Source organism: Centruroides sculpturatus, unplaced genomic scaffold (assembly GCF_000671375.1).
Source record: "Centruroides sculpturatus isolate CEXI.00-Female unplaced genomic scaffold, Cexi_2.0 scaffold144, whole genome shotgun sequence".
In the NCBI taxonomy this organism is placed as follows: Eukaryota; Metazoa; Arthropoda; class Arachnida; order Scorpiones; family Buthidae; genus Centruroides; species Centruroides sculpturatus.
Genome location: NW_019384315.1, coordinates 902,255 through 928,451, shown reverse-complemented (window position 1 = coordinate 928,451; position 26,197 = coordinate 902,255). Strand labels below are relative to the sequence as shown.

General features: G+C 29.9%; 1 protein-coding gene across 1 annotated transcript in view; it reads left to right on the top strand.

The window, feature by feature from the left end:
• Nucleotides 1–1,604: 1,604 nt before the first annotated feature.
• LOC111623105 (triple functional domain protein-like) overlaps nucleotides 1,605–26,197 on the top strand; it is a 304,942-nt gene continuing 280,349 nt past the window's right edge. Inside the window, exon 1 of the mRNA XM_023365589.1 lies at nucleotides 1,605–1,986. Coding sequence (XP_023221357.1) covers nucleotides 1,920–1,986 — 67 coding nt within the window. The 5' untranslated portion in view covers nucleotides 1,605–1,919. The remainder of the gene's footprint in view (nucleotides 1,987–26,197) is intronic.

The following is a 26,197-nucleotide window of genomic DNA, read 5'->3' as shown; positions in this document are numbered from 1 at the left end:
AAAGATATATAAAACGAGAAATTATTTATTGTGACATCGCCACGATGCCGGGCTGTAATTTTTAATCATATTTTAAATTTATTTAATTTAAAATATATGCTCGCTACCTCAAATTGATAGTGGTTTGCCCCTGCATATCACACTTTTCCTTTAACAATAGAGTCGTGTTGGTCATCCGTCTAACGCCTTTCAGGGGAAAATTTTTGAATTGACGTAATGTGACTTCCGGTTTTCATCGGAAGTTCTTATATAGTTAATCGGGGCTCCTACCCCTAAAGTTTAACATCTAGCCTCAGATTTCATCTAACTCCGTTCTGGAGATTAAGGAAAGACGGACGGACGAATGACAGTGGGAATATATAAGTCTACAATATTTTCAAATTGCAGCCCAAATACGCTTATTATATTAATTAACAGTTCCTGCAGATCCTCCTCCTAACAATTAATTAATAAGAACTGACTGAATAGATGGACAATGTGCATCATAAGAAAGTTCTTAGCCCTATTGATACCATCACCTTGTCATCCTGTAACAAAAACTCAACTTTAAGAGGACCCAAAACAAACGCCAATTCTTCCAATTTTGTTATTTTGATCAGAGTCAATTTAACTACTCGCTACCCTATCATCAACCATCATCATCATCATTATCACCATTATTTAGCGGGGTTAATGATGATGTAATATATGGACATCCCCTATTAAATATTTTCGGCTTGATTACAATTCACATTATATGAGAATATCCCTATTTCTTTTATTAATTAAAGAATTTTTTAACGCTGTTACGTTTTTTAATATATTACAGGACTTGAAAAACTTAAGCGGCCAGGGCTTTCGGCATCCGAACGGACCCGAATTGTTCATTTCGTCCATCTTTTACGTCAATTTGACGTCACTTTTTAAACTTGTCCATTGTAAATCCGAAGTGATGACGCCAAATTGACGTCGAACTTTCTGTACGAAATAAACAGGACAGAAATATCTTTGAACCTTTCAATCAACTTCATTGCTGCTAATTTTGAGTGAAAATACGATTAAATTTTATCAACTTTATAACGTTAAATATTTTAAATATTCAATAAGAAACAAAAAGTGAACGAAAGTGATTTTTTTTGTTTGTTTGTTCGTCGACCTTTTCCGCTTCCTGAACATCAACTGAATGATATACATTATCACACAACCGTAAAAAACAAGTTTACATAGGAAAATTTATTAAAAATTGTCCTTCTTGCCTCATAAATTTCCCTTTCTAAATACGTCACGAAAATTAAAAATTTAATATTTTTTTAAACCTATTTTTCCAAATATCACATACGTAATTAATTATATAATTTTAAAATTTATTATTAAATTTAAATATAAATAATTATTAAACTAGTGCTTTTAATATCATAAAAGATTAAATTTTTATCATCATTTTAATAAATTCGTAACGTCATATATTTTAAAATTTAATTTTGCCAGACGATAAATGAAACTTTTATTATTTTTGAAAAAAATTGTAAAAAATTTAATTATTTTAATACTTTTTAAAATTAAAGAGATAATATTTTTATCATTTTCGCTCTCGATGTCGTCTTCCAAAATTATTATTAGTCGTAGACAAATTTACTTGACAATTCAGGTAACCATTACGTCAGACTTGTCAAGCAAAGAAGCACTTGTTGCGATCGAATAGTAGTATATTTGAAAGAAAAATAAAAAAGAGTTAAATAAATAAAAATCAACCGTAGTAAATAATTTATAAATATATATAATTAAAGTAGTGATGTACGGCACGATTCAAATCGCCATTTCAGTTATGTCAGAGAAGAAAATAGACGGTGTTGACAAAGATGGCGGATCTTAAATGCACCGAGTGTTTGTGTCTTATTCAGTTTTGATGAAGTGAAGAAGGAAGATAAACAAGATTGGCGATGAGTGCAACCGAATCTTCCACAGATATGTCGAGTGATAGCGATGGAAGTTACTTTTACAAGACCGGTAAGAATAATTATCGATTAAGATCAATTTTATCCAACATATGAGATTAACAGTTGAATGTTTTGTCAATGAAATATACACAAAATTGTTGTATTGACCGAATGTATTGTATTACACTATTTACTAACTTTATTACAAGTCCAATGATGATTTTATCGCTTGTTAATAATAATAATAATATCTTTTTACATTGCCACATAATTTATTGTTAGTTTTTACTTATAAAAACATTTTCTATCCATTTATTATAATGTATCTTTATCCTTTATAATCATGTGTTTTATTTAAAATTGTTGGTATTAAGAATAAACAGTGAATGAAAGTTTAAAAGACAACATTGGTTTTCAGTCTATTTTTAGCATTCTCTGTTATGATTCCTGATTATAACTTTAGTTATAATCAGGAATCAAACATCATAATTTAAGAATTAATGATTGACAGATTTTATTTTCATATTTACCCAATGAACTTAATGAAAAGTGGTAGTAAAAATTTAAAAAAAAAATCAAATATATTATTAAAAAATCTCAGTTAAATTAATTTTACTTTTATTATTTGATTAAAAAATTTTTTCTGACCAAAGTTGATATTTATATGGATTAAAGTAAAAAAATTTAAGTTTTTATAAAGAATTTGGTGTAATAAAATCTCATATGTTCTTAGAAAGTGTATCATCACTCACTTTTTAATTAGATAATTGGACGGTTTTTAATATTAATAATTTATGAAAAATTTTAATAATCGCGGAAGATAAATATTATTAATAATTTAGTCATTCGCATAGTCGTTATACTTATTTCGTGATTAATGTGCATTGTTATTGTAGTATTTATAGCTAGGAAATTTTGATGTATTTGATAATGATTTTTATAGTTTTTGTACACATGCTCATTGATAATGAATTAAATATTTTATTCAGATTATTTATTGTTAAGAATATTCAAATATGTTTAATTATTTTTATCAAAGTGATTATAAAATTGTATAANAGACTAAAGATGCACAAGTAAGACAAATGTTTACAAAAATGATTATATTTAAAGGACAGTGATGTGTATCACTGTCCTTTAAATATACAGTAATCATTTTTGTAAACATTTGTCTTACTTAATTAAATGCCTCAATATCCTTTTTTCTTATTAATATGTAAATTTTCGACTATAAATTCGTATCTTCTATTATCAGGACTTACTATACTGGCTTTACAGATAATATTACAAAGTCCTGATAATAGAAGATACGAATTTATAGTCGAAAATTTACATATTAATTTGTCTTACTTGTGCATCTCTAATCTTACTGCAGTCAACAAATGTAAAATATTAACTAAAAATACAAGTGTTGTGTTGCCATGGGAGTATCATTAGCATCAAGATTTCTATGACCAAGATCGATATATTCCATTACTTTTTTCTCATCCCAATCAACTTGTTTTTTAATTGCCATTTCATCAATAATTAAGCAATATAATAGTGGACAGGTTAAAATTTTAGTTTCATCTCTGATTTTTATAAAAGACTGTTCAGTAAAGCCAGGACTACCATCAATATAAAATTATTTCCATAGAGAACTAGGAGCAGGTAGTTTAATAAATTGTCTTAGACACATGCTTTACTAGAATAAAAAGTGAAAAGTTTGCTTTAACTTTTTAACTTCTTCTGGATATTCATTGCCTACATTAACAAAAAGCTGATGTTTTAATAGATCACAAAGCGGTTCATTAAGTTATTTTCTATCATTATAGTATCAGATTTGGAAAGAATTTCCCCGAGCTTTAGAATAATGTTTTTTGAATTGACAATCTTATTTGAATTTTTTTTATAAGATTGTCTGCTATATTTAAGTTTCTTTTGTAGCCGTTCACATTTCTGTCTTGTTAAAATTAACATTTCACACATCTTTGGAGATGACAAACAATATGTATGATCACGAGAGACTGATATTTAATATTCTGCCTTTGCAAGTTTTTCTTTACAAGTAAGTCTTCTGAAATAGGGTCTTTAGATGTTGGTTTTCTTTCTGAATGTTTTATTGCAGGAATTTTTTGAAGATGTGGAGAAATGAAAAATTGTAGGAACAGAATTTGGTTGTAAATATCTTCTACCATTATTATAACTGAAGCATGCTTCAATTATAATAATGATAGAAGATATGAAGAAGTATGGCTTCGAAATGAGATGAACAAATTCTATTATTGTTTGGTTTCCAACGATCGTGTCGCATTAGTACAGTATAAGCCATTTCTTAAGAAGAGATTCGTCAATGAGTGGAAACCTGACAAAGAAAAATTATTTTAAATTTCACTATCATAAGAATGGAATCTGATTTACTTATCACTGATATTAACCACTCTAAACTTCATAATTTGACATATACAAGGCNGTAGTATTTATAGCTAGGAAATTTTGATGTATTTGATAATGATTTTTATAGTTTTTGTACACATGCTCATTGATAATGAATTAAATATTTTATTCAGATTATTTATTGTTAAGAATATTCAAATATGTTTAATTATTTTTATCAAAGTGATTATAAAATTGTATAATCATTTTGATTAGACAACTAATAAATTGTCTAATTGGACGTGGTTAATTTTAGTTGTTTATACAATTCAACAAATATGTAATTCTATATTTTTTACATTCATTTAAAATAAACTTACTTATTTTATATAACTAATATTTTATTATACATTCAATTCAATTAGTATGAATATAAGAATGTTATTGTATCTTTAGAAATATTCCTAAGTTTAAAAATCAATTATAATTATGCTTATAATTATTGATATTGATTACATTGATAGCCAAAAACTGCTGAAATTATTATCATACTCTATTTACCTTCTCTTATCATTTTTTATTTAGTTGAGAGTTATCATATCTAATAATTAAATTATTTGAATTAATTAATTTAAATTCATTCATTTTAGAAATGTCTATAAAATATCCATTTAGAGCTGTGCTCAAACTTACAATTTTTGCAAGCTGGATAAGCATGTTATCAGTAATACTATCTGAGGTTCTCCTCTTATATAAATTTAGAACTAACATACAATCATAAAATCTCATTGCATCAACTGAGACACTGCTGACCCACGGATCCTCCATCTGTATTCGTCCAAGTGTAACTTACTTATTCTAGCATAATTACTATGTAATTCTCTTAAATTAATTTAAATTATATCTAATTATTAATATGTGTGTATTCTGTTTATCTTGAAATCAAATTTTATTTTTATTTCTGTTTAGTCTAAATATAGCAGACAATTTTTAAGTATTGGTTTGATATTAAACTAGGTTATTTATATTAAAGTACATCATCTAGATTAGTTAAGAGTAGGTAATAATGTAGAAAAAAAAAATACAAATTGTTTATACTGCAAATTTATAATTTATTTGGTTAAATTTTTTGTCTTTTTATATAAAAAATGAAATAAACTTGTTACACATCACATAAAAGGTAAAGATGATTATTTTTTTAATCAAATTTAGAAGGTATATAAGAATATATTGCATTTTTAATAGAGTTTAGTTTTTAAATTTACTTTTATGACATTGTTTTGACTTTTAGTGTAATTAATATATTAGATAATATTTATATATCTTTTATATAAATAAATAATACAAAATAATTTCTAAGCAAATTAAATAAAATAACTGGTGAAAAGAATGTCTTTGCATATTCTTTCTTTATGTATATTTAATGTAAATTATACATTTCAGAATTTATCCATAAATTTAGAAGTGCAAACTGATTGAAACTAATAATAAGATTTTAAATAATTTTATGAATTAATAAAAAAAATTGGAAATATTTATTTTCTTGTTTTTAAAGAAAAAAAATACCTTGGAATGAAATAATTTGTTTTTATTTCAAGGTAGTTTTAGAAAAAGGTGGTTTTACTCAAGAAAATGTTTATAAGATTTTAAGATCATTTATTTGTTTTTTATTTTTCTCTTACGTTTTTATAATTGTGTGAAATTGATAAATTCAAAAATACTGTATATATCACTTCAATATGATCATCCTATTTCAATAAATTTTATGTAATATGTTAATTTGTTATTTAGTTTTGTAAGTGTAATAAGGAAAAAATATATTACTTTCTCTCTTGCATTTCAGGTGACGTATAAAGTGTTGTCATGATTATTAAGTTACTAACAATTTGTATTTTAGTAGAAACACAATATAAATTTGAAACAACATAAAAAGTATATGTATTGGATATAAATGCAAAGAAACATTTTGCAATTAAAAAGAGAAATGTATTTAAAAACAATGCATTAGGAAAATGTTACACAATAGATGCTGCTTATTATCATCAGTTGTTTAATATTATTAGAATCAACATTCCCAAAACATATAAATTAAATAAAATTATGAAACTTTCACATATTGTAATCAGAAATTTGCTTGTATTATCATTATGTTACTAATGATAAGTTTGAATTTACTTAGATGATTATCTGTTTTGTCAGTTAGTTGTTATTAATGATTATTGTAAACCATATTGTTCCAATAAAAAGGTTATACAATGGTCAGAATTAAATTAAATCATCCAACTGTATCTAATGTTTACTTTTAATATGTTATATCTGGAGTCACCAACCTTTTCCTGAGAAGGGTCGTGTGAGCTATAAAAGGCAAGTCTGAGGGCCACGTATGAAAGATATAGTCAAAGATTAAGATTTGTTTTTTTTTATTTCTGAATATTAGTGCACATGAATCTATGTGAAATTTGCAGTTGCTTTTTTGAAAGAATGTCATCAAAATTGGGGATAAATTTTCTAGAATCAAATATTAAAATCTCTTTTAAATATTCATTGGATAGTGATGTTTCATTTTATATAAAATAAAACTGCTCTTTGTGGACAGCAGAAAAATTTTCTAGAATTTTTTGTTGATTTAAATGAGATGTAGACCTCTGATCTTCTACCTTCAACATGAGACATAAGTTTTTGCTTCCATCCATACAAATCAGACTCTGATATGTGACCATTTGCATATGTCTAGGCTTATAATTACTTCAAATGCAATTTCTTGCCAAATGGAGCTTTTTTCTTTGTTATTTTTTTTAAGAATTCTATTGTGATTATCACTAATCAATGAAGTATAACTTTTCTATAGTAATGAGGATTAGGTTGGATACTGATTCTTTGGCACCTTGCATTTGCTAACAGACTGTAAATAATAAATTCTAGCACAAATTCTTTAGTAATTAACATTTTCAATGTTATTCAAAAGCCTTTATCAGAGTGCATCTTTAAATATCAAAGAGTCACAGAACATCTGTATAGACATTCTCTGAGAATCTTTGATATTTGAAATTGTTTGATTTGATTTACTAAATCAAGCTATTAATAATACTCAAACTTTTTGACAACACAGTAACTTTATCATTAACAAAACAGGCTACAATTGAAAATTAGTTTATATGTGTAAAACATTTATCTTAAAGTTTGAATAAACATCCTTCTTGTCTTTGTAAGTTGTTGCAAATTCTGTAATACTGTTTGTTGAAACGAAGGTTATAAATGATACTGTTGGTTTTGCACCCACTTCCCATATGTGACCATTTTTGTTTTCCATGGGAGTGGTGACAAATAGGAAGTTTTATTGTGTTTCATTTTTGGAAAGGTTTTTGTTTGAAAAGATAAGTAGAAGCAAAAATAGAAAATATCTTCTATGCAAACTTCTTAAAAAATTGTTTGCATAAGGTCTATCAATTCTAGTTGACTTTTCAAAAGTTTTGTATTCTATGAACTAGTTGAAATGTTGTTGATAAAACATGTCAGTAAAACAAGCTACTCAGGCTAGATAAATATGATTTGGGATTGTATTTGGCTCACAGGACTGTAGGTTGGAGACTTCTGTATAAAATGTTTATTTTAATCTTGTACTTGTTATTGCAAACAGTATTGTAGTTTGAATTTTTGGCAGTCATTACTTTATTTATAGGTTATTTGTTTGCTGTTGTTGAAGACTGAGATATTTATTACTATTTAATTAATGCTAAGAAGTACAGTACAATGCTATACTTCTTAGCATATTGGAATAAGCAAACAAGAAATGCAAAGATTTGCCATCAAAGATAAACTCAGTTTTAGAATGCAATGAAAATTTGCCAAAAAATGAGTCAGTGCAGTGTTGCTGCAAAGATAAATTTCACAGCCAGTTTTGTACAATAATTTAAAAAAACAGAATGAATATTAAAATGTCAGAAGAAAAATTGAGAACATAATTTTCAAGAGAAATTGAACTTTAAAAGATTGTGAAGTTGTGTTATCTTTGATGCTTTGATTTAGTAATGTTTGTAAAAAAACTGCATTTGTTAATAGGCCATTAATATGTCTTAAAGCATAAGAATTAGCTAAAAATATGGGAAAGAAAGATTTTATTGCAACCACTAGCTTGTTTAACTAGGGGAGAAAATGAAAGAACATTATGTACAGATGCACTAATGGTGAAATGAAAAGTTCTTATTCTGCATTAGCTGAACTGTAGATAAAGACACTGTCCAAAAATATTGCTGAGTATTCACTGAAGAATGTCTATAATGCAGATGAAACAATTTATTTTTGTGTAATGCTTGTTCATATTTATATGTAAAAACATGAAAGTGTGAAAAAATTTAAATCACTAAAAGAATAGAATGTATTACAGTTTTTCATTCTAATATACAAGGCCAGAAACAAAGACTTTTAGCGATTAGAAAAAATAAGATCCTAGTTGCTTTAGGGACATGAAACTTTTCTTTGGGTTGATTACTGATCAAATGCAAATGCCTGGATAACAACTGACATTTTTAACAACTGGTTAATTAAATGTATAAACTTAAATGATTGTTTTGTTGATAGACATTAGTAAAGCACATTTATATGTTAACAGTGTCATTAAAACATTATTATTATAATCCTGTTTGGAAATACATCATCATGGATTTATCTATGTAACCAAAGAATCATATCTAACTTAATGATATACTACAGAAGTGAAATGTATGCAAGAATTTTAGAACTGGATGAAGTTAACTGATATGACTTCATTGCTAAAAGAATTTCTTACTTGACACTATCTTTTGTCAATGTTGTGGAGTCAAGTGTTGAGAACAGCATTGAGAATTGTTCTAAAAAGGGTGGTTTTTTAAAAATAGACAGAGAAGTCTGAAAATAAAGTTGTATTTTGAACAGATCATAAATAACACTCTAGAAGATACGTCAAAAGAAAGGTTTAAAAACTGATATACTGGAATTTCCCTATCAATTTCATCTGTTATAGTGACATCATCAGAAATATGCCATATTGTTGTCGAAGAAAGCTTAGGAGAATTATCTGATAAAATTGAAGAAAATCAACATGAAGATAGTGTAGATCCTTTAGCAAAAGCTGAGATGTGAGAAGTTCTCTGCAAGTACTTTGAATGCACTATAGATGTGTTGAGTTTTTAAAAAACCATGAATATGACTGTTTGATTAATGAAATATTGCCAAAAAAAAGCCTGTCATATAACACTAGATGAAATACTGAAGTAGTTATTATTATGATTAATTAACTTAAAACAATTAAAAATATTTTAATTAACATTTTTAATCTGATTCAATGAAACTAGAATTTCCATTAACTGTGGTCTAATTATGATACTTTCACCACATATTGCTATCACTCATTTATTATCAGTATAGGATAGTCTCAAGTGATTACAATATAGCAGTATGTGTACTGTATATTTAAATAGCAACATTTACATATTTACTTTGTCTATTTAAAGAACTGTCAGGTACATTAGCTCTGCAATATGAATGCTGTTATATATATATATAGAGTAGAAATGAAATAAAAGATTATTAGAGAGAGTGAAAATGAAGCTTATTTCATTAAAAATATTTTGACAGTGCGTGAAATCTAGTATAGCATAGAAAATTATCAACTTTTTCAAGAAAGATGAGAAGGTATGATTAAATTAGTAAGGGATGGTTAGAATATAATAAATTAACCAAAATTATCATCAATAAAATATTTTAAATATTTAGAAATCAGCCTGCTATTAATATTAATGAAGAATAAAAATATATTTGCTGATTTGATATTTCAGAATTTAATAAAATAATTTTCAACAAATTCATTTAGAAAATTACTAAAATATGACAGATGATTTTAAAAATGAATTAGTGAACTGATTTATAAAAGTTAAATGATATAAAAAATGTTTTGAATTTGATTATTCAACTTCAGGGAATAAGAAACTTTCTTATACAGAAGAGTAAGAATGAAAAACTTTATTGTTTACTGATTCCTTNACTTTTGATAGTAGAGAAGATTTTATGAAATCAAGATAATGTATGACAACAAAAATAAAATCTTTTATTATTTTATAACCATTATATGGCCTTGGGCATTAAAATTAAGGAACTTAACTGAAGAAATTTCTAAACTCCAGGGTTAGCAGAAACAACACGTCAGAGGAGTGGTGTGGGCGGTGTCCCTCGGCCAGGAGCCGAATTAAGAAGGACGTTAATAGATAGAAATCTTTTATTATTTTATAAAAACATTTTCAAGACTTTTTATCTTCAATTACCAAATAAAAGTTTGGAGTTTTAAGCCAAGTTTACACTTATGAGTAACTTGTATAAAGCATGATTTACATTGAATGTGAAGGGTGCAAATGCAAAAAGAGCAAACAAAGCAATTGAGATGAGCAAAGCAAATTTCATTCACACTTCAAGTAGTGTAAATGTGATCATGAGCTGTAGTTTTGAACCTTTACCAATAGATGGCATATTAAAAAATTTGCTGTATATTGCAGTTCTATGTTAATATTCTTCCCTTCGTTTACTGTAGGCTCATTGAAATTATATACCAGAATTATTTTCAATATGGATCTTTTTAATTATTGGTGCCATTTCTTTCTGCTGTGAGTTGAGAATTCTAGTTGAGATAAAAACATTCCTTTCATTGGCTTGTGCTTGCCAATGCATTGTCCTAGCTTCATATACTCCCATTGGCTGACATGAAAATTTTTAACTTGCTTCAGTAGGCTATGTATGTTCATGTTTTATTGATAGCAACATGTACCTTGAACCTGTTACCTGTGTGGGTGATATGATGGATAAATATATCGCAAGTGTTTTTGAACATTAATAGTTCTTCCTCAGGTGATAGAAAAAACACGTGATGGAACGTAGAACAAAAATAGAACAATTTAAAATAGAATCATATCCACATCTCGTGCAAAATCGTTGCATTGGACATGTGCATTGCATGTGGGTAGTCGGCGATTACAGATCAGTGTCCATGAGGGCCTGCCATGCAATGGACAAATTCAGTTCTTCTTTGTGATTTATGCACATGGTGGTGCAGCTAGATTTATAAATGGAAATAGCCTCCAATCATCTCAGGTGCTCAGGTGCTTAATGCGGACATTCTACATGGGAGGAACTCTATGGCTCTTTCTGTTTACGGGGCTGATCCTGACATTGAGGCGTGACCCTGACATTCAACCAAGTGAGGGTCATTATCACCTCACCCCACCCTGAGCACCTGAGATGGTTGAGGCTATTTCCATATATAAATCTAGCCACACTCACCACCATGTGCATAAATTACAAAGAACTGAATTTGTCATGCCATGCATGAATTTGCATGGCAGACCCTCATGGACACCGATCTTTAATCGCCGACTATCCGCATGGAATGTGCATGTCCAATGCAACAATTTTGCATGAGATGTGGATTCAATTCTATTTTAAATTGTTCTATTTTTCTTCTATGTTCCGTCACTTGTTTTTTCTATCGCCTGAGGAAGAACTATTAATGTTCGAAAATGTTTGCGATATATTTATCCATCATATCACCCACACTGGTAACAGGTTCAAGGTACTGTACATGTTGATTTCATCCTGGTATCCTTTAGATGTAGAAGTTTATTGACAGCACTCTTCACTTTTTGTGTGTGTAAACAATAACTTGTATGAGTAGTGTGTTCTTAAGCATGATTTACACTGGATGCAAAGGGCACAGAACAACAATTTCTCATAAGATCAGAGAATTCTTATGTGAGTTATGACTAAGTGTGAGTGGCTTTACAATTTAAATACAGATGATATGATACTGAATTCTTCAGATGTGATCCAGTACTGATAAATTTCCAATCAGTCTGATCCAATAGTGATACTTGCTTCTATCCATATTCTATAGGTGTTACAGTAATAAAAATGTGTGTAATAATGTAATAAGTAAAAGTCTGAAAGCTCATTGATTTAGAGAATATTTGGTTTATTCTATGACCATTTAAATTCAAATAGAAAGAAATAAAAGTTTACAAATTGATTTATGGGTTTCTTTAAGATCTGGACTCTAGGTAATTTTAATGTGTGTAGTTTTCTCAATGCCAAACTCCAGCCTTGCTTTTAGGGAAAAAAATGAACAAATCTTGAATACATTTTTAGTACAGTAGAGCATCGATTATCCAAAACAATTCAGGACTGGAATTGTTTGGATAAATGATTTTTCAGATAACTGATCCTATACGAAAAAATATATTAAAGACAAAACTGTACTGTATATATTTTGTATCACACATCTTACAAATATACTACTTTTATGTAAGATATGTATTAAAGTAGGTCTACAGTTTAGGTTGGCAGGTAGGGGGAGAGTGCTGCAGCGCAACAGTATTAGTGGAATTAATAGGACAATTATACTAGTGTATTAGTTATCAACACAAGGAGGAGTTTGTAATCAGAAAAATCAAAAAAATCTTCATTTTATCAGTTGTAATAGTTTTTACAGGAAAAACTACCACAGATTACGAACTCCTTGTGTTGATAGTACAATTACACTGGGTGTATTAGTTATTAATCCAATAAGTCCACTTAGACAATTTTTTAAAAATAAAGTACAATTAAGGACAGTAAGACAATTAAATTTAGCACTAGTGGAAATTTTAATTTGCCGACTGGAATGCTTTCGGTTAACCAATGTTTTGGTTGATCGATATTTGTATAATTGATGCTCTACTGTAGTATAAAAAATTGCCAGCTTGAAAAAATGCTGCCAAATTGCCAATTGCCTTGAAATACTGTATTACCATCATGTGTCAACATTGTTCATATATTGCCCATTCATCACTAAAAATACATCTAAGTACAATAGACCCCCCTATAACGTGGTAGATACGTTCCACTTTATAAGAATTTCTCGTTGTAGGAATCCTTAAATACATGAGCCAATTGCAGCTCGACACGTGTGAAGTTTACGGACTACGGCTGTTTGAAAGGTTTTCTTCCATAAAATTAATCGATTCTAGACTAATTTGACTCAACATTTCCAAAACGTATAATTTTTTGGGAATAATCCGTATAAACTATGCTATAAACAAAAAATTGTACGATTACTTACTGAGTTCAATGTCGCCATCGCTTAAGCTTGTTTTCGTTGCGGAGCAGCGCACCAAACGGCGGCCACAATTTCTGATAAGTTATTTTTCTGCGAAAAATTTGTTGAACTTTGGAGACATCATTAATATAAATAATTTTTATGGCCGTTGAATAAGAAATGTTTCTTTTACAAGAAATGTATAAAATTAGTGCTGTGTTAAACTTATGGTACTTAATTTACATACTGTACAGACGATAGTAAACTCAACTTACTCGCCTAAATGCTCCGTAGCGTGGCGCTGGATGGCGGAAAGTATATATATAATTATAATAAAGTTACAATAAATTAAGTTAATATATAATTATATATACAGTACCTAATTTATATATAATACTGTACAGACGATAGTAAACTCAACTTACTCGCCTAAACTCTCTGTAGAGTGTAAGTAGTTTGGCTGCTCGTCTACTATTGGTCCAGATTCAACCAATCCTGTCGGTCCTTTTAGCGTCTTCATACGAATACTGTCACAATTTTTTCGCCATGTTATAGGAACCCGCGTTATAGGGGGGTCTACTGTATAACAAACATCGTGAATCCCGATTATGTATATACAGAAACATTACCAAACGATCGCTAAATAATCAGGTTATAATTTAATTTAGTTAAGAGATAGTGCCTAACATTTACCTCTAGTAGCAAATTACTTAGTATTAATTATTTAATTAGTGGAGTTATAACCTGATTATTTAGTCAATCATTGATGATGTTTCAAAAAATGTACTGTCTCTGCAGTGCAGACCTCTTATTAAAGGTCTGCACTCATCAAACTCATAAGTTGGCACTCATCAAAAGCAACACTGAACTCTATTGGTATTTGTTCTTGCCTTATTAATAGGCTGGCCATATGGAGTGTTTTGTATTTTTGTCACATTTCTAATAACTAAATAGGGACCAGTTTCCTATAGGAAATTTTTCTGGGAGACATTTTCTCTTGGCAAAAGACTTGCATAACTTGCATATTGTGTTGTCATATTCTGTCAAATTTAAACCAAAAGTGACAACAATCATTTGTCACATTGCTGTCAGTAACAAATCATGTGTAGAGAGGATGTTCTGTCTACTGAAGATTATGAAGGGTTAGTCTATTTCCCCAAATCTTATCTGAATTACATCATCATGCTTTGTTAAATCATGGAAAACAAATGATAGCTAGAATGATTTCTTTTCCTTTAAAACTCTCTATGCTCCAAGGACACTATGAGGGCCATTTAGCAAGGCCATTATGTATTCAGCCAGTCCCACAATAGTGTGATCATGAGATAAGGGATGGGGCCTGACATATCCAGATGAGCCCCTGAAAAATTCCTGGGGTATTTCAAATCATCCAAATTCAATACTAGGTTCCCTTTATATGTCTTCTTAACACTCCAGATTACTGAAAAGTTGAACAGACTGTATGCAGACTGCTGTATATGATTGATGGGATGTCTGGATGCATATAGTATTGTACTGAAATAAACATATGAAAACTGTAGTGTTGAAAGTAAATGCAGTTTATTGGCCTTGCTGGAAATTACGCTGTAGTGAGTGTAAAAAAAATCCATTCTACATTCATTATAAATTCTGTACAGTACATACATAATAGTGTACAAGATTTTAAGCATTTTATTTCATATTATAAATTATATAAGTCCAAAATCAAACAATTAAACATTATATTTATGTAAATTCTATGTCAATAAATCAATGTTTGTAGGAATTGCAAGCGTTGAGCCTTGTTTGTAAAATCAAGTAAAATGTCTAAAGTCAACTGCACAAAAACATCCTTATTGGATTTGGAATTTTTATTGTTCACAATTTTTAAATATTTTATTTCATATAATGTAGAATTGAGGTTAGTTTTCCTATTTTCATGTCCTTGAAACAATTTCACTTTCAACATAAATGTAGAAACTGGATGACAATGTACTGTACAAAAAAAAAAAAAAAAAACTCCAGCATATAACAAATAACACTAGCCTGCAATGGTTCTGTTTTTTAACTTGTGATGATTGATTCCTATGTATCTTGGTGCACTAAACCCAAAAATGACCTTAGTTCAGTTTCATCATGTAAGAAATTTTTGCTATTTGCAATGTGCCAAATGTGGTATATGACGAAAAATATCACAAATATGAGACTTAATGACAAATTGAAATAGGTTTGTTTCGTATAAAACATATTATTTTGTGGCTTATAATAGACAATATAATATAATATAGAAACAGAATATAGAATATAGAACAGGTGTGGCCAAACTTTTATTCCTTAGGGGCTACTTTTTTGGTAAAATATAGTTTGTGGGCAACTATAAATATGGGCAAACAATTTTAGGATTTTTATATGCGCATGCGTTAACATTCATTTGCATTGTTCATCGGGATAAATACAAACAGTATGGGTACGTTGCACAGACAGCCTATTATTGTAAGAATAAATTATCGAATTAAGATTTTTAAACATTAATTTAAGTGAAAGCAAATTCTTCAACTTTAGCTTCGCAGGCTACTTTCAAAACCTTTGCGGTCGACCGGTCGACCACAGTCTATGTGTTGGCCATCCCTGATAGAAAATAAAACACACACTATTTTAGTCATTGTGTCAACATCTCTTTGGACCAGCCATGCTCTGTATCAGACTTTTCCGTGCATGTGCTCTTCTGGGATCATCTCAATGCAACATCCAGCAATAGTCCGCCATCATTGTAGTATTCCATCTACCTTGGTAACACTTTTCCATTTCTTTGATGTCCTGATGAAATCTCTCACCCATCTCTTCACTAACCACACCCAGATTTTCAGGAAAGTAGTCTAAATGTGCATATAAGAAATGAACCTTCAAACTTATGGAACAGCCTAAATTTTGGTACTTCTGCAGCATTGTCTCAACGATAGATTTGAAATTAAGATCCTTCTTGTTGCCTAGAAACTTGATTACTACGTCTTTAAAGGCGACCCAGGCTTATTTTTCAGCAACTTCCATTTCTGTTTCAAAATTTCCATCTTTGCAAAGTTTTCTAATGTCCAGACCCATAAAGATAACCTCTTTTAGTTTTGTGGTTGACAAGGCTGAAAATTTGCTACAAATGTACTGGAAACATTTACGATCTTTTGGTAAGGCTTTTGCAAGTTGCTTTATCAAGACTAATTTGAAGTGTAGGGGTGGAAGGAGAATGTTCGTTGACTCGATGAGTTTTTGGAGCATATTTTTTTTATTCCAGTTCCAATGAAAGTCGTTGTGGCCATTCTTTCTTTTTCCAATTATTTTCCTTGTCTCTGCTATCCTACTCACATAAAAAATATGGAAACTTTGTGTACCTGCCTTGCTGTCCAAGGATCATCGATATTACTTTGAGATCACCACACATGATCCACTTATAATCGTCGTACTTAATTTTCTGGAGAACAAATTGTAAATTGTCGTACTGTTCTTTTAAGTGTACAAAATGCCCTGTGGATATTGATGCATACCTGTTTCCTTTGTGAAGCAGGATAACTTTAAGGCTTTGTTTTGACGAATCGATGAATAGTAAAGGACGAAAGTGTTTCTATCTGCCAGTTTATGATAACGAATTGTTTTCATCGTAAACCGACAGATGCCAGCATTTCTGATGTATTTAAATCTGGCAGTATGTCATGTTTTTGATTTTTTTCAATATATGACACTTTTGACAGATTGCGATTAGAAAAAATTTCTGATGTAATGGAGAAAAACTAAGGTCATTTTTGGATTCAGTGCAAAAAATACATAGGAGTCCATCACCAAAACTTGAAAAACATGATACAACCGAAAAAAATGCAGGCCTGTGTAATTAATAAATCTTTCACTTGGTAATAAGACTTGTTGATTACACTAAATTAAGTTCAAGGACAGTATGAAATTGAGATTTAACCTGATGATGATTTAATTTAGCTATTATCAACACCATATATGTGTGTATGAGCAGTAATTTTTTTTGGAAAAAAGCACAGATGACAGGTATTTAATGATTTCATTTTTTTTAGAATACAACTATCCTCATCAGCACTGCTGCAATGGAAAATCTGTTCTCCTCATAGGGACAAATTTTAACACTTAGTTGATGCAGATTGTCAGATGAAAACAAATAGCAACTGCTAAAAACTGATTAATCTTAAATAAACTACCAGCAGATATGATAAAAAAAAAACTTGCATTAGTGAACATTTTCCTCTATATTATGGATATTTTTCTGTGATCTTTCATTGTCCTTTGATTTTTTTATAGTGTGTAACTTCCAATCACTGTATCTGTCAGTCAATTGAGCATTGTTCCTGTTTTCTACAAGACGTTTTGGTGAGTACTATGAAAACATCTTGAAACTATCAGATCCCCTTTGCCATACATCTTTCTTTCCCTTCAACGATTCCACATACTTATGAAGCAAGGGAAATAGAAAGCCCCCTTTTGAGCACATTGTGTTAACTCTTCACACATAATTTGGAAGCATCCATCATACAGAATAATGATGGCCAAATAGTCCTATATGCAGATTATATTGATGATGATTTCATCCTATGCATTGAGAACCTAGACTATAAAGACCTCTTGGACAAGTTCAACACCAATCCTTATGGGCTAACCTCCTCCCAGAATAGCAGAACAGTGAGATTCACTTCCTTAACATCTACATCAAATTAATCAATGGGACCTTTTCCACCAGTATATATAGGAAACCCTCCTACAGCCCCATCTTTATCTCAGCTCCTTCTAATCATCTGAACATCATCAAGTTCAGGCTGGGGTTACATTCTTTTACAGAACAAATAAAATTGGCTTTGTCTGAAAATTCTTCAATGTAATCTTTGTAAAACTTCATGTATTTTTACTCCTTTTATCAGATTGTCCATTTATCAAAAATCATATTTTTTTTATCACATTTCTGATAATATGATAATAAAATATACTTAATGAAAATTTTACTCATTTTAAAACTATTTCCAAAAGAATTCTTTATAACTTTTATTTTTGTTACTATTTGCAGTTTTTAAATGTGTTCTAATGTATTTTTAGCATTTTTTATTTGTTGTTTATTTTATTGTCACAGGATTTATTGTTATGCAGTGAGTGGAAACCTTTTGGCTTATTCAGACTTTTCCAATTGTAATTAAGATAAATAAATAAATGATCCATTTTCCTACAAGATTGCAGGTTTTAACTCTGGTCTTTAAAGCATACACACACATATTGGATGTACAAGAAAGAGAGGAGGAGCTCAAAACTATCACAGCACAAGCCATATAACTGCTACTCAAGGAATATCATTAGGGGCTTTAATAGACACTATGATTCTAACATATCTGGCATTCCGTACAGCAGCAAATTAAAATTATTTTTATTAAATCTCCAGTGTATTTCCATTTCATTTCATATGCAGACAACTTTATAATATTTTTCTGAATATGTGACAGAACTTTGTGTACAATGTAGGTGAGGAAAGCTAGAGATAAAATCCTTTTTCCTCCAATGTAAGCACATATAAGACCATCATATATCATAGAATACTTGTGCTTACTCTGTACAAGGAGATAGATTCAATAATTTCTTGCTAGCTTTCAAAAGAAGTCCAACAATATATGCTAAAGATCAACCTAGCTGGCAGCACTTATCAAGGTGTATTCATCTATACCACTTGTAGACCACTGATTTAACAGAGCATTAGAATACATGGATGCCACAAAATGGCACATCTCCACCTGCATAAAAGAGCATCAAAGTTCTATAAATAGGGGTCTAAACACCACCACCTTGGTCACTTATGCCAATGACCATGAAATTGAGATACATTTTGATAGTACCCAAATTCTACACTACAAAGGTAATAGAACTTGACTCAAATTTTGGAAATGTTAGAAATTTATAATGCCACTACAAGAGAGATAGTCATTAACTTCTAGGATACAGATTTGTTTCCATTAGCTTGGAATTCCTGCTCCTTGTCATAACCATGCAGTCTATGAGACTGTTGAGATGCTCATTCCACTAATAAATGAGCGCCCATATTTCAAATCAAGATATTCCATCTCATGCAGTTTGGATTTAGAATGATAAGAGCCTGAGGATGTCCATTTAATATGGAGAAAAACATTTACTGATGTGAGCTTTTTTTACCATATCTGCTGGTTTTTGGTTTTTGTGATGATAATTTTATTAAATGAAAAATTTGAAAAACTTGTATTCTGAGACATCAGTTAAAAACACGGATATAAAAGGGTTAAATATATTGTACAGATGACATGAAAACAGAACTATTATTTTACTCCAGTCTAATGTTTCATTTTTCTATTTCTGAATAGTTGAAATGTAGCTAACTAGTAATTTTATATACTTTTTATAAAAACAAATTATACACACACTAAACCTTTCAATTCCAGCAGAGATGTTTTAATTCAGAATTATTCTGACTTGTTGACTTTCTTCAGAAGATCTACAAAAGAGTCAGAATACATCTGAATTAAATCTGAATTATTATAATTTTCAGTTATAATATTCAAGAAGAGAATGTTTTGTTCATTTTATATTTGAAACTTTGTAACTTCAGACTTTGTTTTGGACTTTTTAAAAACAAAATAATTATATAGTTAAATAGTAGTTAAAATTATACCTTTTTATACTAGTTAGTGCCCGTCTTTAATATTATCCACATTTGATTTTTAAGCATTCTCATCAATATGCCAAGAACTTGTGTTTTTAGAATTGAGGAATTATATTGCAGTGCAGTGGAAGGTTTGAGAATGTGATTTTAAAGCCTTACTGTAACTCTGCATTTGTTGATACATACTAGGATTTCTCAAATGGGATCCTGGTTGTTTTTTAACCCGGGAAATTCTTCTCATGCTGGGAAATCCCGCAAATTTCTTAAAAATTCACTTTTTTCTTATTTTGTATTAAGATTGAGAAAATTTTGCAAATAGAAAGTATAATTAACTCAAACTGTCGGAATAAATTTGTATTTATTAATTTTAAACCTACTTATTAGTTTTTTAAATTTTTGCTCATTATGGCATGTCACAAATGGCCAATAATCAATACATAGCTTATTTGTGGCAGGACTCTGAAAATTTTTTACTTATCAGAACCTGTAATGTCTGGAATAATTGTACTTATGCTGTCTTAATTTTTAACCATGCCCAGTAGCTTCAATAACTGCGTAACGCCAGGTTGTGCAAATTGGGCAAGGATACGAGTACACAGTCAGCAAGTATGACATTTTTCTTTATAAACTGATTATTAAAGCCAAATGAATTGCCAAATTATAGGGCTATAAGCTTGATATTTCTATTAAAACAGCTTTGTAGACAAATCAAGAATACCAGAGAGCAAAAGAAGTATTACAGTCTCGAAAATTAACTAGAAATCTTCCAGGCTATGGATGAAAAAACACATAACATCTGCCTTCTTTTGAATGCATTAAAGATGATTCCATCCACATGAATTGAATCAGAAAGGGCATTCTTGGTAGCAGGACTTTTCATTAGTTAAATAAGAAACAGATCGAGTGATTGAAGTATTGACCATCTTTGCTTTTTAAAATCCTATTATAAAAATTTACAATAATACTGTATTTTGTATATTTTTTTTTTTAAAAAAGAAAATTACCCTAAGTTCATTTTTTTTTTAAATTTTCAACTCAGTTCAAAGCATTTGTTGTTGTTGTATGCAGTTTCCAGCAAACTTTAATAAATTTCTTTCTATTTGTGAAAATTTCTACATAATTCAATGGTAATTTTTAATATATATCTTACACATCATTATTAATATGATTTTGGAAGTTATAGAACGTATTAAATAACTTTAAAAAGTGAAAAATAATTATATCATTTGATTTCAAGATATACTGCTGGCCAAGTAAAATGCAACACCATATATCACTCTAGATATTGCAGGTGTTGTATTTTACTTGGCCAGAGTGTATTTTGTATATTTTCAAAATAATTAATTTTATTCTGGGATCCCGGGAAACTGTTTACATTTATCTCGGAATCCCGGGACAAGCAAAAAACTGGAAAATGAGAAATCTAATACATACATAAAGGATGTTTTATTTTTAGTGGATATTTTTATAAGCAAGTGTGGACTCCCTGTTATCTCTCTGTTACCTAGATTTGTGGCAGAGTTAATAGTGCAAATGCGAAGAGAAGAGTGATTGAGGAACTAGAACAGTGATTCTCAAGTTTTTTTCTTCATGGTACACTTTTAGTAATTTAAAAATTTGGCGGTACACATGGTTACTACAGTAAGTATCACAGGACAACCAATGATGTCATAACAGTGATTTTTAAACGTAGTTGGTTATTTAGGTCACATTTTCTAAATGCCTTGGTAACTACCAGCAGTTACCAGTAACACCAGTTACAGTTTTCTAACGTGCTCTAGAAAGATAGGACCGATTAAACTACTTGTCTGACGTTGCTTATGTATGGATATTTGCAGTGGCGGCACACTTCAAAAAGTGGTTGAGAATCACTGAACTAGAACATATTGAATTACTCATGAAATATGTTGACAATATTTTTCTAACTATAACACCATAAATTCTTTAAAAATCTAGACCAGCATTTAAACCAGTGTTTCTCAACCTCTAACAAATCGTCAACCCCTTCAATAAAACCATTACGTAGTATTATCCCCTTCACTACAAAATTCTGATGCTGAGGGCCAAGGCTAACGCCAAATTCGTACTGCATTGAATAGACTAGTGACTAGTATATTGTTATTTGTTTAATTATTGTATGATATAACGAATAAAATATCTAATTATTCTTAATATAATGTTTTACTATATCGTCCAGAAAATAGTTTTTTGCCTCCAAAATATAAATTGTTACTAATTGCCTCCTCAACATGGAAAAACCCCTACATGAGGGTGATATTGCAACCCAGTTGAGAAACACTGATTTAAACAATGAGAGTTATATACATACACTGGTGTGCAAAACTTAAGCAACAATTGTTTTTTGCCATAACTCCGCAAGAAATCACCTGGGAGACATGAAATTCAGAATACAGAGACAGTAGTTTGTACTTAAAGGATGAAGAAAGCATACTAGTGCAAAATGAATAGAATGCATACAGTATGGAATCAAAGCCTCCTTCTAATTGTAACTTGCACTGTGTGTGCTTACTGCACGTTTCTACGTGCCATCACGTCATCTGTGATGTCTTCTTCCTGAATATGAATCATGTTTCTACTGAGTTGGGTGTTTATTGTACTGATTGCAACAAGCCCTTTTCTACAGTTTCATGGCTGTCTGCTTAAAAATTGCATTATTCCTTAAGTTTTGCACACCAGTATATATATATATATATACACACACACACACACTAACAAACATTTTCAATCCTAACTTGAATATTCGATTAAGAACAAAAATGTTTGTCAGTGTATATAATCTCATCATTCAATTAAATGCTGAACTGAATTTTAAAGGTATTTGTGGTTTTATAGTGATTATATATCCAATTTTAAGAGATTCCAACTTAACTGGTCTTACTGAATAATAATGCAGCTTAAATCTTAGTAAATTCAAAACAAAAATTTAATATTGAAAATGTTTTCAATCAGTACTAATCTTCATCAGGCCGTTAATGTTCTATAAATGGAATGCATTGAAGAATGCACTACAAAATTTAAAACTAACATATACAGGTAAATAAATTAGAGAAGAACAGAATCTTTAATATGCCTGGCAACATTTCTTATAATAAACCAACATCGTCCACTTTCATTAATTTCATTCTGGGCAGTTTGTCTATTATGAATGTGCATTTTATTTACTAATTTTTTTCCAGCAATAACTAGTAGTTATTTTGTTGACAAAACTACTCTTAAGTTAAAAAAGCATTATACTTTGTCAATTATGTAATGATATATATTAGTTTTAAATTTTATAGTGCTTTTTTCAATGCACTATAAAATTTAAAACTAATATATATCATTCCATTTATAGAACATTAATGACCTGATGAAGATTGGTAATGATTGAAAATGTTAGTCAAAATGTTTTCAATATTAAATTAAATCTTTGGTTTGGATTTACTAAGGCTTAAGCTATGTTTACAATTTTAAGAGGCTACCATATTACTTTTTTTATAATTTGGAATGAGAAGATAATTAGTCCTTTGTGCTGATTTTTCAGATGATAGTGTAAACCTGACACTGGATAAGTGCAGAGATGGAAAATATCAGTATATTTTTTGGATATTATGGTTAGAAAAGGAGATAAGAAGTATGTGATGTTTCTATACCCTACAAACCTATTTATGTATTAAGCACATTCTAAGATGCAAGGCAATATGTTATGGTAGCATTCAGGAACCTAGTGTAGAGAGCAATGGTTGTGACATCTAAAGTAGAGGACTTGAGAAATGAGAGAACCTAATTTGTAGTTTAGTAGAGTCATGTGGTTTGAAGAGATGAAATAGAATAGATTGTAAAAAGTTTAGAATAGAATACCTATGAGAAAAAAAAGAGTAAGAGCAGGCAGAAAGTGTTTTCTTTTCCTGCCAATCTACTATGTAGAATGGCAGCAAAAACATCTGATAGAAGATTGAGAAGACAAGTATGGCATTGGTGGTTTTTCACTGCTCTCACTTATTCATTTTGATTGTTTGAATATCTTTATTACTTTTTTAAAGCATTTATACTGTATATACAGTAGAGCATCGATTATCCGACCCCCGATTAACCGTCACATTGGTTAACCGACCGTTCTAGTTGGCAAATGTCAAATGTCCACTAGTGATGTGGCATTACAATATTTGGCTATGTCTTGGCTACTTTAATATTATTTTTGTTAAATTTTTGCATGTTTTAGCTGGCATAAACGGCTCGACCATTGAAGGGAGGGCAGTATTTAAATGAGACTTAATTTTCTAATTATGAGTGGTGGTTTGTTTCGTGAGCAATAAAACAATTTAAAAATAATTTTTAACGATACAATAATGATGATTATTATTTTTAAAAAAAATTTGTTAGGCTAAACATCAATGAAAATTCAATGCGAAGTTGGTTAATAGTGATATACTAATAAACTAATTACATGGGATATACTAATAGAGAGGTTGAGGCGCACGTTTTAAACGTGTAAACGTGTACGTGTGACGTTCGACGCCGCTTTCCCGTAAGCCTAAAAGTTTGACAATGGTGTTTGGATAGTCGGTGGAATCACGCTCGACATTCCAAACACCATCGTCAAACTTTTAGGCTTACGGGAAAGCGGCGCCGAACGTCACACGTACACGTTTACACGTTTAAAACGTGCGCCTCAACCTCTCTAATATCCTAATATACTCTATTAATAATGTATCTTTTCCCTTCTTTTCGGTTATCCGACCAACCTGAGTCCCCAATTGAGTCGGATAATTGATGCTCTACTGTATTGCAATAAATAGAATATCTATGAAAAAATGACTGTTATAATAAGAGCCATAGAACACAATAGTTTGTATTTTAAAGAGTAATCTTTTACTGTTATTTTTTATGTACATTTTTATAAAGTACAAAAAAATGTAGTTGCATCACAGTATCAAAATTATAAAGAAAAGCAATTTTGAGACCATACAGTAAAAAATTTATAAAAATTTAAAACTAAAGAAAAATTCTTTAAAATACTTTGAGTAATGTACCAAAACATTAGATACCAATTTTTATACAGATTGTGAAGAACTTTTTTTTTTTTTTTTTTATTTTCAGATAAAAATCAACTTGACTATAGAAAAGTTAAACTTAGAAATTATGTAAGATGCAGTTGCTATTACAGTAGTTCAGTAGTAAATCATATTTTTTTTTTTATAATCAAAGTTTTCAGTTCAGTTATAAGTTTCAAATGACAGATATTAAAAGGCAGAATGTTTGTTTTATATATCTTGAATAACTACATAACAATAACTACTTGTATTTGAGTGTTTTTCTGATGAAAAGGCCTATACAAAATCATTAGCAAAGCATATTTTTGTAACTTTTTTTTTAAATTGATTTTAAAATTTTTCATCAGCATTTACCTTATTATATGGATGTTTTCAGCACATCCAGAAAGTTGAAATACAGTAAACTCCTGATTATCCATGCTAATGGTGGAGAGAGGTGGCACGGATAATCCAGAAACATGGATAATCTGAACTATAATTATTTATTTCTAAAATACAACATGTAGATTCGATGTAGATTCACCTTTTTCAAATTTTTCAATTAACATTAGTTTTTGTTTTATAGTAAGTACGACTTTCTTTCCATTATTAGGTATTTTAAGGGTACTTATCTGAAAATTAAAAAAAGCATCTTATTTTATGTAATTTTACACTAAAAGTATTTGTAACAATCCACAAAACCTTTTTTATAACAGTGTTGTCTCTGTAATAAACTTCACAAACGTTTTCGACCTCTACTGAGATCTTCTTCAGGTGGCGACTAAACGGTGTTTCCTCTTGACTGTTGGAACGATGCCGCCCAAGATGTAAATAATGCACGTATTGCGTTTTATCCTTCCACCTGTCCCAGCTCGAATTCCTCGAATAAGTATCTCCATGCCTGCACGATGGTTTCACTGTCTTTAAAGTTGATGCAGGTGCCCCCAATGTTGGCTTTATAAATCTCCCAGGCCTCCAGGTGACAGATGTGATCAATATGAAATGCCTATCTGATTACTTTGGTGTTTTGGAAGTCCGCCCAAATTTCAGGGTCGGTAACATAGGCCGACAAGGCAGTGGTGAACCTGTTATTTTTAATATCTGATTGATGTTCATGTAACCATTTTTGTGTAGAGCGAAT